Source organism: Electrophorus electricus, chromosome 3 (assembly GCF_041902795.1).
Source record: "Electrophorus electricus isolate QZ-2024a chromosome 3, ASM4190279v1, whole genome shotgun sequence".
NCBI lineage: Eukaryota > Metazoa > Chordata > Actinopteri > Gymnotiformes > Gymnotidae > Electrophorus > Electrophorus electricus.
This window is the reverse complement of record NC_137499.1, coordinates 3,934,348-3,952,041: the sequence shown is the minus strand read 5'-3', so window position 1 is coordinate 3,952,041 and position 17,694 is coordinate 3,934,348. Positions and strand designations below refer to the sequence as shown.

Here is a 17,694-nt window from a genome sequence, read left to right as displayed (position 1 = left end):
TATTTAAACTCATGTTCACCAGTCAGGGTGCCCTCCGGAGTTATCGTGCCATAGCTTAATGCCCTGTAGCTCTCCCAAAGGAAATGGACTGCTGAGCAGAAACATGTCAACCCCTCCCTTCTCAAACACCGGCTTGTCTGGGTCAGACAGGTGATGGGGCTTGCTCACCCCTTCTGTACCTTCCATACTGATCATAACCTACACAGAACACAAGCGCTACTGACACCGTGTCCAGGGTAATACTTTCCCTAAATCAACAACTCCTTTTATGGTGTTTCATTTACTTCTCAGACGGCAACCATTTTTTCCTGAGAGCCAGTAAGAGTTCTCCTGCTAACCTTGGCCGAGGTGCCTGCCCCACTCCGGCTTCCTGTCTGTATGTTGAGCAGGTAGTTATAATGGGCACATGGATGGTTGTCCTCCAACAGCGTCATCTTCCGCTGGGAAGCGTACAGATGGAGAAAGTGCTGTCACCTGGTCAGCATGCATGTGACATATATGGAACTGTGGACGGAGGCGTGTCTAGAGATGCTGTACCGTTCGGAGAGCGAACCGGTCGGCGTACCACGCCCACATCACAATGATCAGATACAGTAGAAAGAAAGCACTGAGTACAGTCACGACCACGTAGTTCTGCTTCACAGTGGCAAAGAGGACTGCGGTCTGGGACAGGTCCACGTGATTGGGCATCACAAAAAAGGAACTCCCGTAAAATGTGTTGTGATTACATAAACAGTGGGTCATGTTGGGTACTGATTTGGGGCCAACCTGTGTAACAAAGATTATATACAGACACAGCACTTAAAATGTCCATCATTTGATGGTGTATAATTTTAGTGCTGTCATAAGTGCTTGATACTGTCCACATTTGTGCTGTATTCCTGCTCACAAAGATGAAAGAGACTTTAGAACACTGCGGACCTCTTGTGAATGGGAATAAGTTAGGTGTATAAAAAAGATGTAGTATGTAGACTACAGACAGATTCAGAGCCTTTGCAATAACACAGTGATGGATAAACGCTCACCTTGCAACCAAAGGTACTCCATTCATTTTGGACTGTATCCCAAAACATACACTTAAATGTCAGAAGGGAAACTGAGATGGTAACTGGTTTGCTTAAATTGGAGTTGAGTGCTGTTATGCTCACATGCCAGGTGCCATTAACACCTCCCATCATTTCAGGGGTGATGAGCCATTGGTAATCCTCTGTTTCAGGTGCAGCAAGTAAAAACAAACGAGGAGATTTTTTTTGGTATGACATGGTGTGCAAACATAATTGGATATTGTGAAGTAGATTATGATTTTCAAAGCAGTTTTATAATTAACACTTTAGTATTGTATATCTACAATTATTCTGGAAGCCATTCCTACTAAACCATTCTAGAACTGTCAGTATTTGATGCTTACAAGATATCTTATTTTAAGCCATATGGCAAATTAAGCTTTTTGGTGTCCAATTTTATTATAGCCTTAATGTACAGAGTGTAGCTTTAAGACCCAATTACTTATGTCTGATCCATTTTAGAACTTAATGCCATTTCAATGATATGGAAACAGAAAATTAGATTTTTCCTTACAGTCTTTACCTTGGTCGGTGAGGATGGTTTGTTTCTGGGTGCTGTTAAGGTTGGACTTGTAGGTTTGAGAGAGTTGCAGCTGGAGAGAAATATTCTGGTCAGGCCTTGCACAAATCACCACAGTTGAATTTATGTCAGAGATGTTGAAGGATGTGATGAGAGCAAATCCTTCTTTTAAGGACATGTTCACAGGTGTGGTGTCCACAGCTCCATAACGAGGTAGGAACATCTGCAGAGAGAGAGAGAGAGAGAGAGAGAGAGAGAGAGAGAGAGAGAGAGAGAGAGAGAGAGAGAAATGGAGTATTTCAGTCCACCATTATTGTGTTTTCTCGGATTAGTTAATAATGAATTATTATAGAACCAAGTTATGAGCAGTTATCACCTCGATAAAATCTGTGAGATTACTGAGTTTAATTTCTAATGAATCAGACTTTAGTGCGAGGTTGCAAACAGTGCCAGTGATGCTCTCATTTGAACTTTCACTCAGTGGGTTCAGACGGTAATTCATCAGCTGGAGAGGTGCAGACAAAGAACATTCAATATTCACGAAAATAAATCACATATTAGAAACTCATCCCCAAACTCATGCTTAGAATGCAACATATTAGAAACTCATCCTCCTGCGTATTATGATCTGTGTGGCTCACACCCTTCAATGCTACACTGTGATGCAGTCTGTTCTGCAGTAGCCTAGAAATCAACCATAAATTGTTCATAGATAGTTCATAGATGGTCCATAGATAGTTCATGGAAGCTGATATTTGGAAGCTCCAATGGTCTGAACTTGGCTGAATGCAACATCACACCTGAACAGTGATAGGGCCAGTGGGAAGTTGTGTCTCCATCGCAGAAAAAGAAGGCAACTGGAAGTAAGGGCCAGTCTCCTTTGACCCAATAAACATTTTATCCATCTGTTTTGGCATCTGCCTTTAGAAGAAAGAAAAAACAACAGAAGGTAAATGCCAAACCTGCATGGCTGTAAGCATTCATATGAGTTTGCAGTAATACTGGTTTAGTAATTACCAAATGTATATTTAAGTGCCACTCAGTTAAGTACAACTTTATTTTTGTCCTTGACTTACCTGCTTGCATAAAGGGTGCCTGTGGCAAGTACCATAACATTTTTGTTACTCCCTACATTGAGCATCTGTTGACTAATCTCTTCAAAAATCATATCAGCAATAGCGAGCAGGTCCCCATACTGTTGGATTAAGACACACTTGGTAGCAACAGCATTTACAGTCTACAGCTTGTAAAGTGCACTGTGCAACACAATTTTTTCTTTTTTTTCTTTGGCTTACATTCTGGTCTGATTGGCCACCAATGTCACACTGCTCTAGGGAGTACATGAGCATTCCACCAGTGCAGTTAACAATGAGTTGGTAGTTGCTTGGACCATTGATTTTTGTCCAGTTATACAGGTATTTGAGATATTTAATCTGTCAGTTGAAACGGGAAGAAGAACTAATTGAGCTCACACACACATACACTCATACCAAACAGGGTGCAATAAATTAAAGTCACCCGTAAACTGTAAAACAAAACAAAAACAAAATGTGGCATTCGTGTCAAAGGCCACTACAAACATGTAGGCAAACTCAACACAGCAAAAATGATTAGTAAACTATATGTACAGTTTGACTGGAAGAATAACAAAAGAAAAACCAACAAACTTGCTGTTCTTTTACTTCTACTCAGGTTGTTTCTTGGTAGGTGGCTTATGCTTGAATTTTAAGTAACAATACTTTTACATGAGAATTGTCTTAGATTGCTCTTCTCACCTCTGATCAGAGAAAAACCTCAGCATCACATGTCAAACTCTTAATGATGCATTCATAGTGTGATTGCCTAAACTAAGAAAGTTTAGTGCTGAAATAACAAATATATATATATATATATATATATATATATATATATATATATATATATATATATATATATATATATATATATATCAGAGTATTTAGATATACATCACCTTTTGTTGTTGTGAGATCTGGACCTGTTGTGTTTCCAGTAGGGATAATATATTTTTGGCGTTCTGCAAATTATACCATGAGATTAGATGGGAAGTACAGAAGTGTATCAGCACCTACCAAATATACTTATTTAAATAAACATCTCACTGACCTTGAGGAATGCTACTGAGTCTATTATTGTTGGATCCATATTACCTAACAGCAGGTATACTAGAAGAGAAAGAGAGATGGAGAGAGAGGAAGAGTGTGTGTGAGAGAAAAGCTATCTGTGTACAGAACATGTGACTTCATCATATTATATTAAATTGTTATAATATTGTCTTACTTTGCTGATCCTGATTTGCATCTCTCTGTTTTCTAACATTTCCAGAAGAATTCACTGCTGTTTCAAAATCTGAGAGTCATAAAGCATCTTAAATCTTTGAATCAAGTTAACAATTTATACTCATATTCTCATATTAACGGTGAATTTGTCATCTACATTGACTCAAAGTAAAAGTGTCATTTATGCAATCTAGTTTACCTAGAGTGCACAGGTAACCCAAGGTCATATTGCAGTCAGATGTTGTCATCAGATGGAATGGCTCCATCGTCACATATGTGCAAAATGGCGGGTTAAGAAGAGTTCCATTACTGCTAGCAGTCGTATTAATGTATGAACCTGCATTTACCATAAACAACCAATCAATCTATTGTTCAATCAATCAATCAATCAATCAAGTTAACCTTTTTTCTTTTCTTCTTTTTTTTTTTTATAATGCTATTTTTTTATAATGCTATTTTTTTTTATAAATCTATTGTATGGCAGCTAGATAAGGCAAAAAGGGCAACAGAAATCAAGGGTTTCAACAAAACATCTAATTTACACAATTTTCCTTTTACCCCAAATGTAATCAATAATCTATGTTTGGTGTGTAATTTTTTCTTTAGTTGTACTGCAGCTTTCGAGGCTAATGCAGCTAATAGGTTAAGGATGTTTATGGTTACCACTTAGCATGTGCAAACTACATGCCTGAATCACCACACACTCACCTCAACCATGTTGAGTGTTAAACTTCAAAAAGATTTTTTAAGGATTTTTTTTTTTAAGGATTTTTTATGGATTATTTTTCCAGAGCATTTTAAACTGGTTTTGGATGTTTTTCTTTCATCCTTAACATTGGAGAATTCTATACAGCAGTGTATTCATTTGAGGCTGGTGTATTGACTTTATACAATTGCTTCTGTAGTTTCTGACACTGTATGGAATACTGTATTATTTTACATATTGGAAAACAGGAAAACTGTCTGAAACCCTACACGAACAATTTGCTTTTATTCTACAGTCAGACTTACAGTGACATTTTCTTGGCACAGAATTTTTTGATTTTTGGACATTTAAGTTACCCGAACACACACCCACACACGCACAAACAAACCACACAAACAAGTGAGAAAAGCAACCTGTACTGATATGTCTGTGACTTACTACTCACCACTCGCAGAGTTGCTAATGTACAGTCCCATCAAAGGCTCGGAGACCCACCAGGCTCCAGCTGTGACCCCGACTTCAGTCGACCGGTTTTGTAAGAACTGCTTAATTTTACAGTCTAGGACACTGAGAAGTTTCCCCCCTCGTTCTGCACATGCGTCTCTTGCCTGGGCCCACGTCTTGGGCTCTCCAGCAAATTCGTAGCATACGTTCTCCAAAGCACATTCAGTGACATCTCGGTAATCATATGTGGGGCCACCGCTATTGTCATCACAGAACTCAGAGGCGGCAAAGAAAAAAGCCCCTGAAATCCAGCAGTACACAGATATCTGCCTTAGGAACACCATAGTAGAAAGGCCTGAAAAGCAAACTTTCCTTGCAGTGAAGATTATAGACTGGAAAACAAGGAGTTTCTGTCCCGTCTTAGGCAAATGGCACAACTCTTCTTGTGAAAACAGTGAATGTGAGCTAACCTCATTAGGAAAATGACAGGAGACACTCAAACTACATGCAAAGTCTGATTTAACTTGTCTTAACCTAAGGTCTGACTTCTAGATTTGAAGTTAAGAAATATGCCAAGTAATTTGTAGACAGAAAATTAATTAAAATGTAAGAATTTTTGCTAAACTCAGTCATGAACCTGCATGAGCAAAAAATGGTTAATGAATGTGTAACCATACAAATGAAGTAATTAACACAAAGAACACCATCATCTCGTAAAGACAGGCCATGACCATGGCTGCGTCTGATGTGTGCTACTCTTCTATGTCTTGTAACACCAATATATAGCAAAAGTGGTGTAAATGTGGCACAGTAAGGAACTGAAGATGGAAGCGCTGGGTGTTCCTGGGTAAGCGATTTTTGGATGGGTCTTGGCAGCGACGCAGCGCCGTGGCGAGTCCAAACATCGCGAGAACTCCTTCAGGCAGTGGGAAGACTTAGTCCGCCGTATTTATAACGTGAGCCACCATGGCGGGACTGCTGAAGGTAAATAGTCCTCCTCTAAATTATTTTATTAACATTAACACAACTCTGCTGCAGCCGTATCAAAAAGAAAAAAAACATTACGATACAGCAATTATAACTATACAGCAATCATAACTATGTAACGTATGACACGTTTAACATCAAACGTTATTCAGTCTTCCACAGAATGCTGCACATGGCACAGCGAAATATACGGAAGCTTCGCGCTAGCCAGATAACTTTTTCTTTCTGCTCTGTCTCTGTCTCTCAACCTTTCACGAACGTACATAAATGCTATTTGTCTAGTTAGATGGTGTCCCCATCGTTTTGCGTAATCCGGTGAGATTTATCTCAATGACCCCGGTCTATTCTTCTATGCTTGCACCCGCACGTAATCCACCAGTATTGCGCAATTAAGACCCCCAGATTAGTACCAGAGTACTATCCCACTACTTGAGATATTTGTGAGCGTTGACACAAAGAAATCTATAGACCTGTTGACATCAAGATAAAGAAACGCTCTGTATGGGCAGGAATGGACAGTAGTTTAAAGAAGTTTAAAGAAGAGTGCTTTGTGCTGTTATAGGGTTGCGACAAATGCTAAATTAAGGATCTCAGTAGTAATTGAATGACATGGTTGGTTGTTGATAATAGTTTTCTTGACAGACTGCATCTGTTATTTTCTCCAATTTTTATTCCAGGTTAGCCCACTTTGATAATACTGTTAAACGATATCCATGCTCATATCATGTGACAGACTGCAGTGCAGCAGTGCATGCACTGTTGAAAACAGTATAAGACATTTGAAAGTGTGTCACTGCATATCCTGCCCAGATCATCCAGCTGGTCTTTTGCTTTGCACAGGAGCGACTGAAGGAGGCAGTAAAGATCGTGGGGTGTGGTGGTGCCCTCTTCCTGGGCTATCTCACCATCAGCGGGGACGAGCACTTCTATGCGGCCACTCTGATGCCCGCCTTGCGGAGGCTGGTTGCCCCGGAGACAGCCCACGTCATGAGCGTGCGCCTTCTTGGCCTCGGGCTGGTGCCCCGAAACCGTTACCAGGATCCTGCCTCACTGGTCAGTGCCCGGAGTACTCTGCTTTGCTTGGGTTTCTTTGGAACCTAATTGTGTTAATTGACATTGGAATGCTTGTTATGCTTTATACTAACCCTGGATCGTATACCATAAAACACTGTACGTGGGACTATGGTGTACCACAATGTAGAGTTCCGTATTGCTACCTTTACTCGTTCATCTGTTACTTGCTATAACTGTGATTATAAGCATCTGTAGATTTAGATGTCGTACACTGAAGCTATGTTGTACATTGAAGCTGTCTGAGATAGTGAGCCTAATACTACCCAGACATGATTCCCATTGTTGCAAGACAGTGCTGCTCTGTGCATGTTTTGCTTGCCACTTTTGTTTGGCCAGGAGGTGAGCGTGATGGGTCAGCGGTTCAGGAACCCCGTGGGCATAGCAGCAGGATTTGACAAGCATGCGGAGGCAGTCGATGCCCTCTACCAGCTGGGCTTTGGCTTCGTGGAGGTGGGCACGGTCACGCCTCAGCCCCAGGAGGGCAACCCCAAGCCCCGCTTGTTTAGACTGGAGGCTGACCAGGCGGTCATTAACAGGTGTGCGTTAGGGCTGCTATCCAGTCCTCAAAACATGACATCATGAGAGAATCTGGGACCTTGCCTGGGAAGTATTGTTTTACAGCTAGGCAGTGTAATCCAGTGTGTCAGGTTCAGCTGTACCGTCTTTTTCTTCTAACACCATTTTGCTTGTTTGTTTGTTTCATTTTTGCTTTAATGGCCAGTTGATGGCAGATGGGAAATTCTACCAGATATGCTGAGGGGCACAAGCTTGTTCCTTGTGATGGGCCTCTGTGCAAAACAGAGAACCCCTGTGGCTATTGCACATATCATGAAAACTGGTGCTGGAATACTGCATGCGGGACTGCATGAGCTGTAACTTACCTCATGAAATCCGTTATTATGCTTTCTCAGGCCTAAAGCTCTGCTGAAGTGATTGTGTACTCTGTCAAGTGACTATACAGTTTCTGTAAATGAGTTGCAGTCTTTGTTCAGCTTGTTTCAAAATTGACCTGGCGGAATTAGTAACATCTGCTGGCACTTCACTCTGACATACAGACAAGTATGGAGAATGTAAACACAAAATATGGGTCTGTGCTGTATGACTTGTGTTAAAATTCACAGTTGGGAATTGCTTTGGCATGTGTCTCACACTGGTATCAAAGGATCCGGCAGGGTCCTCCTAGGGAATTAAAAGACGCTGGGCACGCTCTCGTCAACGTAAGAGTTCAGTGTCACTGCTGAGGGTTTTGAATGGCAAATCCGTTTTTAGGTACGCATACTGCGTAACATTCATTATACACCCTCTCCTGTGGTATTTTGACACCTTTCTCTGAGAACAGCTACTGACGGCTTGTATTCCTTGCTTTGCACTTTTACAGTCATTGTACTGATGCCGTAGTAATTGAGCATGATTCTTAATTTCAGGGAGGATTCCAGAGGATTCCATCCCCTGCCCATGTTTTTGTAGCAGTCAAAACCAATTACTGTCATTTTAGACTGATGGGAAAGATGTCAGCTAGGTTACGGATTAATAGTCGACTACCAAATCTCACAGTTTCCTAAAGCATACAAGATAAAAAACACAACCTGAGAGTAATGTGAGCCAAATGGTGTCAGATGTGAGACAGTTTGCCTTGAGAATGATATGCTTCATATTTGATTCTGAAATACTTTTAATTTGTCTTTGAAGGATGCTTTAGTAATTTGATCAACCTAATGTTAAAGGTTTTTAAAGTTGATTTGAAAATTTTGAAGGTTACCGCATATCAGACTTCACTGGTTGGTATTAAATTAGCCTTAATAACAAATTGACAGTGTGTGTGTGTTTGTGTGTGTTTCAGATATGGGTTCAACAGCTCTGGCATTTTGGCCGTTTATGAAAAATTAAAAGCCAGAGAAGACGTTCAGTCAGAACTCACAAAAGGTAAACCTGACTATGTGTCCCGTCCTCTGGCCTTGCACATGGTAGATGATTTTACAGTTGCAATTTGTTCTTTGCTGTGAAACCCTGACAAATGTTGACATGAAATGGAAACACATGGTAATCCAGGAATTCCATTTTCCCACTTGAACGGCGGTGTTATAGGACCTGCTAAGAAAAGTGAGCTCTTGCTAACGCCTGTCACACACATACACCCCCACACACACCCTGCTTTTTCTGCAGCTGTTTGAGGAAGTGTCGAGGGTGCTGGCGCCCCGCTCTGCAACAGGGTCGTTTAAGGACGTGTTGACTGTGCTGTTGCTATGGTGGCCCCACCGTGACTGGGTTGTTTGTGCTCCCTCAGCAGGCAAGCCACTTGGCATCAACCTCGGCAAGAACAAGCTGTCTACTGACGCCGTGGCCGATTACCTGGAGGGGGTGCGGGCTCTCGGCCCTCTGGCCGACTACCTGGTGGTGAACGTCAGCAGCCCTAACACCCCTGGCCTCAGAAATCTACAGGGCAAGGAAGAACTGCACCATCTGCTGGCCAAGGTAGAGCAGACTTCCGAAGCCAATGGCTTTGTGCTGCAGTTGGGAGTTGGTTGGTTTCCTTCTCCTCACTGAGTGTTAGTGTTCCTTGTTATTGTTCTCGTGATGTATTCTATTTTTATGTAATCTGGAATGCATTTTCAAAGCAGTTTAGTTGGTGAAAGGTTCTTTTGTGATGTATTTGTGTGTGTGTGTGTGTGTGTGTGTGGGCGGGCACAGGTCCTGAAAGAGCGAGACTCTCTGCAAGGGACACGACGACCACTAGTAATGGTAAAGATTGCACCTGATCTTTCTGAACAGGACAAGCAGGACATTGCTGAAGTCATCACAGAGGTCAGTTATAAACATGCTCTATACTTAGTTATATAGCAAGTAGTTATACAGATGGAATGCATCCAATAATGATTATTTTAAACTAACATTAGTTTCTACCTTGGTGGTTTGTAATGTAGGATGACTGTAATGATGTTAATAGTGACAAAGATTACTAATTATTTTGAATCTAGCATGTTCAAATTTTCCCTGTTAAAAATTGCTGTTCAGGTCTATTAACAACCCAACAGGCATATTTATTAGCTAGCAAGCTAAGTAACATTTTAACATATCAGTGATTTATTGGATTCTTCAGTAAAGCTTTTTGGGGAAAAACCTGTAGTATAATTAGGTGTTATCTGGTATAAAAGTTTTTATGAGTGTCAGCTCCCCATTGTTTAAATCCACATAAACAAGAAGACAATGTACTCTGTATAAGACAGTGTACTCTGCATAATATACTAAACAAAGATCTCTTAAGACATGAAATTACACACTGTGTTGACTTGCTTACCTTTGTCTGTTAGCTTGACGTGGATGGTTTAATAGTCTCCAACACCACCGTGTCCAGACCGGACAGCCTGCAGGACCCCAACAAGACGGAGGCCGGGGGGCTGAGCGGCCTGCCCCTCAGGGAGCTGTCCACACGCACAGTACGGGAGATGTACGCCCTGACTAAAGGTAAAAACAAAAACGTGCCCTCCTGAGGGTCCACGAGGCCCAGCATGCACTGCGCCTCGCCGACGACTCTAAATGCTTGCCTGCAGGGAAGGTGCCTATAGTTGGAGTGGGCGGAGTAGCCAGCGGACGAGACGCCCTGGAGAAGATCCGCGCTGGAGCCTCTCTGGTGCAGCTCTACACAGCACTGGTGTTCCACGGCCATCCGGTCGTCAGCAAGATCAAGAGGGAACTGCATGAGCTCTTAATGTGAGCGTTCTTGCCGTTGATTCGCCGATATTCTTCCAGTACTTTACACTGGTCAAAAAACTTTTTTTTGTCTCACAAACTAAAATAGTTGAAACGTATGATATATTTATTATGAATTTGAATCTGTTTTCAGGCATGGTTTAGTGTGTGTGTGTGTGTGTGTGTGTGTGTGTGTGTATGTATGTATGTATGTGTATATATATATATATATATATATATATATATATATATATATATATATATATATATATATATATAATGTATTTATATTACATATATAAGTATATATTACCTATTCATGAGTAAGGGTGTTATTACACTTAAAATATGTACAAACCTACTTCTTAATTATAAGTCAGCTGTCACTTGACCCGTGAGGCACTGTGTGGTTTCTGCAGGGCACAAGGCTTCAGTAGTGTGTCGGAAGCAGTGGGCGCCGATCACAGGGCTTGTGAAGGTGGAGCTTCATCGTACACTCCCGAGAAGGACATTGCTCGTCCACGTCCTGATCCCATGGGAAAGCCAGAAAGCTAGGCTCCAGGGCGGTCTGGAAGGGAATGACTCTGGCTACAGTTAGATGCCAACTACCCGAACTGGAACTGACTGTCATTAGCTGGTCTCGTTTGCTGGTTCGTCACATAGTCTTGGGCTGATGTGACTGCATTCCATTTTGGTCTTGGTATAGTGACTGACGGCTACACAGACTTAAAGGAATACATCATCTGCGTAGATGTCGGGGGGGATGGTTTTGATCTAATGTGACTGCCTGTCTAAACAATCAGCTCTGCGTTAATTCAAGTACTGGCTGCAGTAGAGCCTGTTCAGGTGGAAGGGAGATGACTGGCAGGGATTTGAGCCTGCTATATCAGGATGCGTCTTAGAAATGTTCAAATAATTTTGAGGTTATAGAATTGCTAAGTAATGTCAGGACTACCTTCTTACCAAAAAAAAAAAAAGACAAATGTTGAACAAATATTAAATGTGGTTTGTAGTCATATATTACAGCCACAATTCACATGGGTACCAATTAATTGTGCACACACATTTCTCTGTTAAGATATGATGTCATTGTTACTGGTACATAGAAATGTATTTAGATAAAGTGCAGAACATTTTAAAGCACAGAAATGTGTCTATTCTAATAAATTATGTCTTGCTTATGTTTCAAAACCTCCTCAACTGTTGATTATATACCAGTTCAAATGTGAGGAGGAACTTTTCCACAGGCTTGCTTACGTAGATCTAAAAGCAGTTTTCATTTTTCTTTCCCCTGTCCATCTACTGTGTGAGTGTTTATTTAAGACTCTCTACATACAATTGTAACCAACTGAGAAAATTGTTATTGTTAAAATTTGGTTGGGTCAGTTTTAGGAAGACGTTTCCTATTTTTTCTTCTCTTTTTTCTTCCCAATCCACAGCTACTCCCATCACTTTGCTAAGCATCACTCTCATCAGCTACTGTTTTTCACGTCCTGTATGGGAAGAGCCAGGTAGGTTGGTAGACAGGGCACACACAGACACATCACCATCCAACAACTCCCTGACTGAAATGGATGAAAAGGGTAAAGTGTGTATCTCACAGGTGGACACAGTGATGATAGTAAATCTGTGTATATATGTATACTGGGGTTGAATAAGAGCTGAGGAGGTGACCTCAGGCTTTTTTAGTATTTTTTTACCAAAAAATATAAATAATGGTGTATATAGGCTTACTTGGAAACCATGTTGTAGAACTGATCAACTGTATTTTCCTAAACAGTTTGAATTTTGGCATCCTGCAGCGTTTGTCCAGATAAAATCGGCGGCGCATTTTGATAATACCCCCTCTATGTTCCAGTGTGCCCCGTTCAGTGCTGTGACATCGGGGAGCAGTGAAAGCAGAGCTCTCGCAGGCTTCAGTTCATCTGCTCATCTCCTCAGCAGACCTCATGCCTGTGCAGGAGCCTCAGGGCTATGTCAGAGGGCTAGTAATCAGCAGCGTAAGAGCTGCGCCCCGGTGTTCACTGGGTAATTGGATGTCATCCATGCTGGGCGTATATACTGTCACATACGTCCTGGAGGAGCTCTTGCATCCCTGGCCGTGGCTGCCTGAACTGCTTTTGACTGGAGGGCACCTGCTGATGCGCCAGCAAATGTGCACTGGCACGGATCCACTCTCGAGCTCTCGCGCCGAACCCCAAACTTGGGCGACTTGGACCCAGGCGAGATTCTCAGATCTTGATTGAGTATCTGTCAGATGCAACGTGCACCACGTAGACAAGGGCTGGAATGCCATCCCAATTCTCTCAGCCTCTCCCCTCTGTCTTGAATCATGCAGAAGACAATGGATCTCGTTCTTGTCATGGATCCTCCACCCAGCTGAAATGGAGGACACAGGTCTATGAAGCTTGTGAACAGGTCTCTTATGTTTGACTGATGCTTACTGCTAGCAGGGAGATTGAAACAGTGAGAGAAGAACACAAGAAGTGTTCCTTCATTTGAGTTAAAGATGTACAGTTGTATTAAATGTAATAAAATTTATTTGAGTATCAAGAATGAAAGTAAAACATAAATATAAATCGTACATATAAACATACACATACAAAACATGCATACGGGATATATAGAATGAGTGCTCAGATTTTTAAGGTTATTTTACTTGGGACAGACAGTGGAATCAGAGATTTTTCTGTGAGGACAACTGCTATTCTTAATTATCAAAAGTAAAATGTATCTCTTCATTCAAAATACAGTCATGGCCAAAGGTTTTGAGACTGATACAAATTTTGGTTTTCACAAAGTTTACTGCCTGGTTTTTTTTTTAGATCCTTTTGTCAGATGTTTATATGGTGTAGTGAAGTACAATTATAAGCATTTCATACAGTTTTAACCTATGCATCTAGTCTTAATATTTAGTGTTGACCCTTCTTTTTTAAGACTTCTGCCATTCTCCTTGGCCTGTGGTCAGTCCTCAAAAAGAGGGTGGACAAACAAAAACTTTGATCAACTCCAAGCACTGATCAGGCAAGATTTTGCCCAGTAGCTGATATTCAGCATGCCAAGGTGAATTGCAGACGTCTTTGCTTTAAACTGCATGTATTTGCCAATAAAAAGTCAAACAACTTATGAAATGCTTGTAATCGTACTTCACTATATACCATATAAACATCTGATAAAAACTGAGGCAGTAAACTTTGTGAAAAACAAAATTTGTTTCAGTCTCAAAACCTTTGGCCACGACTGTATGTATTTCACCGTGCCATTCTCTTTATGTTCCTATTTCACCCAGGCCAGTGAGCCCAGCCAGATTAAAGGAGCCAAACAGGAAACCCCCACCTTCTCTTACCCTTCCTGCCTGACATTTACCGGAACACCTCCAGACAATGTGCATGCATAGACAAAGTCAGTGTAAAGCTATTCCATATGACAGATTTTTCATCACGTTTTATAAAGGATAGCATGTCTGGTGCAGTCCCAAAATGGTAGCCAGTGAACTACAGCAGAAGAGCGAAAGTGTCTTCTACTGAGTCATGTGACAATAGCTCTGTGGATAGCTTAGCTTCCAGCCTAAGGGTGGATAGTGAAAGTCACTATCTCATGAGTACATGTAAACTTATGTTTTTCACTTTGCCATTGACTATATGAAAAGTAAAGCAAGAACAATTACTTTATGGTTTGCGCATTTTGCTCAGGATGTGTTTGAACCAACACATCGTGTTGTCTAATAACGCTAAAGTAGGAGACATGTTGACATCAATCATCTCTGCCCTGAGGCTTCTTGGCGTCGTATCTCAAACACATGGAGCGCATTGTGGAGAAGCACGTTGAAGCCAGATAGCTGGGAACATGGCTGGCCTGAAGGCGGGTGCTAGCTGACTCCGTGGGCGATGAAGCGTGCGCTGTTCTTGTTCGCCTGGACCCATGATGACATAATCCCCTGCATGCCTGTCAGCCTTGTGGGTCTTGACCAGAGGTAGCAGCTCGGAGCATACTAGACTATCCATGTTGATTTAACAAGACCACTGGCTGTAGAGAGAAAGGGAGCCAGAGATGCAAAGAAAAGGGGGTGCTAATCAGGTGCTGGGAACATTTCGGAGCATTTACATTTGTAAAAATTCTTACATTTGTACTTATCCTGACTAGAATGGAGTTGATATAGTTTCAGCTTTAATTGCATCTGCTTAGTATCCCCCAAAGCAGTTCACTCAGTTATCCTGAGTGATGTTTCAGAGTTTGTGCTCTGGAGCATTCAAAGATCAAACAGGACAGATATCTAAGATAGCAAACTGGTAGCACGCCATACTCTGTGTATGACATAATCTGTGTCATACTCTCATATATGTTGTAGTTTATTTATTTACATTTATTGAAATACATATGGTTCACAACAATAAATACATTTTTGCATTTTATTTTGAAATGTTTTACAGAAGGGATGAAGAGTTACAGCAGACAGCTGCAGGTGTTGCTGGTGACAGATTCTTCTGGTGACAGCATGTTAGTGTAAGACCGAATGAAAAGTCTTCAGTACCGGACTGCTCACTGACCCTTGACGGCTCACGAGTCTCACCTTGAGCATTGCGCACTACGCACTGACACTCTAACATTATACTATGATCTTAACAGTACAGGCTTGGCGAATTAGTGCACAAAATATTAACCCACTACTTCGTTTCGTAGTAACAGGAACGTAGTCCTGTCCTGCGGCTCACGTGCCTCACTCCAGCACTGTGTGCACTCCAGTGAGAGTTCGGATTATGGAGCCCGAGTCTTAATAAGTATGAAGGCTCCATTGGTACAGTTTGTTTCCAGCTGTATTAGTACTGGACGCTTGTGAGCTGTTTCATTATCTGGCAATTACCATCTCGCAAATGTGCCAGGAAAGCCAGCTGAAAGATCGGGAGAGGATTATAACAGTGCTGGGGTCATGAAATTAGAAACAGGCTCTCCTTGGCAAACCATGACTGTGAGTACAGTGAAGTGCAGGCAAGCGTTCAGTGTACAGACTATTTGGAGATGTTTGGTTACAAGGTCATTGAAAGCTTGTCGAGTGATTGATGGCCATCTTAGCCTGCCAGGGTGCTGACTTCAGTTCAGCTAGCCTGTCCTGTTTTAACTTCTGCCTGTACCTACGAGTTGATGGTTAAGGGAGTAATCTGTGTGGCAAGTGTATGAGAATCAGAAGGTGTCAGAGGGCCCCTTCTCTCTGAGGACACCCAGTCCTTGCACACTTACCATGGGGTAAGTCACCCAGTGCTCATGCCCTACGCACTCACCTCCCCCTTAATTTGTTATACTGATGAAATATTCAGCTTATTTTTCCATGAGGTTTTTAAAAAATTATTATTATTTCTTTCTGTGCGCCCAATTTTTCTGGGAACTGAGAGGCCAGAGATAGGCCACATTAAATTATTATACTTTCCTGGATGTGGTTAATCTGCCAATCATGCTGAGAGTATTTAATGTGCAAATTGGTATAGTAAATCATTTTTGCAAGATAAATAATGGTCTGTTCTTTGCCTAAGATTCAAAACCAGATTTAGATCACTGACAGAAGTGCTTGTGCATTCATTTATAGACATACTGAATATAAAAGCCATTGTGAGTGGGCCTTTCTGAGACAGATGTCCTTGCCTACTGCAATTTCAGCTCTATGCAAATTGTTTAGCAGTTAACCTACTAAGTCTGTGCCCTTGGAAGAGTTAGCATTGAGTCTTCTGTTTCATTTTGAGAGGCTCTGCCTATATTCTGTAAATGTCCTCACAGGAAGGAAAATGTTCCTCTCTTGCTCTCTTGGTGTTGTATCTTTGTGTATTACAGTTACATTTATTTCTTTTCGTTTGTTTATTATATGAATCTTCCACTTATTTTTAAGATTCAGTCCACATTGATGAAATTATAGCTCCAAGGCCTCTCTGCATTCTCATCCTAATCATTTCCAGCCGAGCATGCCTAAACCCAATGACTCACGCGTCTTGGTTATTATGGTTGTTTATGTTTGCAGCTCTGACGAGGGGTGTGGGGGTGTGGTGTGGTTAGGGGTTAGTGCGAGTGACTGTCTGCCCTGCAGCAAGTCTGTGATGCTGCCACTGTTGCCTGTAAATACAAGTGATTCAAGGCCACAGGTGGCCTGCGTTCAATTGTATCTTCCCTTAAGAGATCCCAAACTGAATATGGACTATAAAAAGACAAAGACTGCGGGAAAAAAGGTGTTGACTGCATCTTGAACTGTCTCCTTGCCAACGGCGTTGCTGTTTCACGTATTTGTTTGTGAATGGGATAAAAGCAGGCGAAAGTGACAGCCGTTACATCATGCTACTGTGACCCGACACAGTTGGGGAAGCAAACAATACGGACCAATAAGATTCTCTCCTACATACAAACGTTGCGCTGACTCAAAGCATGAGGCAATTCTTTCAGGCCAATTATGCGTATAGAAACATGTCATTGCCAGTGTGCCCACTGCAAAATTTTAAAGTGAAAACACATCTGTAAAAATTCAGTAGTAGGAGTAGCCACAAGATATACAGCAGTGAAACTTAGATTATGTTTAGGCTTAAGTTTCAAAGTTTGATGAACCTCTGAATCAGCAGTGTTGCATGTTATTGGGTTTCCTTATTTGTTTCTGAATTTCTATGGCCTTTCTTGCTCTCTGTTGTCTCCCACTTCTTGCTCAGTGCTGTCCTTCACAGAGTACCTTCCTTTAACCCCGTTGCGATGGGAATGGCTGCATATGCCTGCAGGTTTGATGTGTTTCATAGGACTGCAGTGATGAGTACTCTTCGTCTTGTCTCCTCAACCAGGCTCGCTATTGTCCTTGTGTCTCCCTCTCCCTGGGACGCTGCGTTTGAACTCCTCAAGGTTCTTCTCATCATTAGTCCTGAACTGGCATGATCTGAGGTAAGACTCACAGCT

At 41.7% G+C, this 17,694-nt stretch overlaps 2 protein-coding genes across 3 annotated transcripts; one reads left to right on the top strand and one right to left on the bottom strand.

Moving 5' to 3' along the window:
• Positions 1-8: 8 nt before the first annotated feature.
• Positions 9-6,270, bottom strand: LOC118242363 (uncharacterized). The gene is made up of 13 exons (XM_035533148.2): positions 5,033-6,270; positions 4,081-4,218; positions 3,883-3,951; positions 3,709-3,767; positions 3,557-3,619; positions 2,880-3,017; positions 2,661-2,779; positions 2,385-2,505; positions 1,588-1,807; positions 1,026-1,207; positions 538-768; positions 339-440; positions 9-198 (listed from the first exon to the last, which is right to left on the bottom strand). Exons 1-13 carry the CDS (start codon positions 5,373-5,375, stop codon positions 16-18), a joined length of 1,968 nt encoding a protein of 655 aa, XP_035389041.2. The 5' UTR covers positions 5,376-6,270; the 3' UTR covers positions 9-15.
• Positions 5,938-11,970, top strand: dhodh (dihydroorotate dehydrogenase). Of its 2 annotated transcripts, none has more exons than XM_027012557.3 (9): positions 5,938-6,015; positions 6,859-7,071; positions 7,429-7,628; positions 8,933-9,015; positions 9,380-9,564; positions 9,781-9,894; positions 10,401-10,554; positions 10,641-10,800; positions 11,199-11,970. In XM_027012557.3, exons 1-9 carry the CDS (start codon positions 5,998-6,000, stop codon positions 11,332-11,334), a joined length of 1,263 nt encoding a protein of 420 aa, XP_026868358.2. In that variant the 5' UTR covers positions 5,938-5,997; the 3' UTR covers positions 11,335-11,970. The 2 variants fall into 2 exon arrangements, with proteins under 2 accessions (XP_026868358.2, XP_026868350.2); XM_027012549.3 differs by having other exon boundaries at positions 9,377-9,564.
• The last annotated feature ends 5,724 nt before the right edge of the window (positions 11,971-17,694 follow it).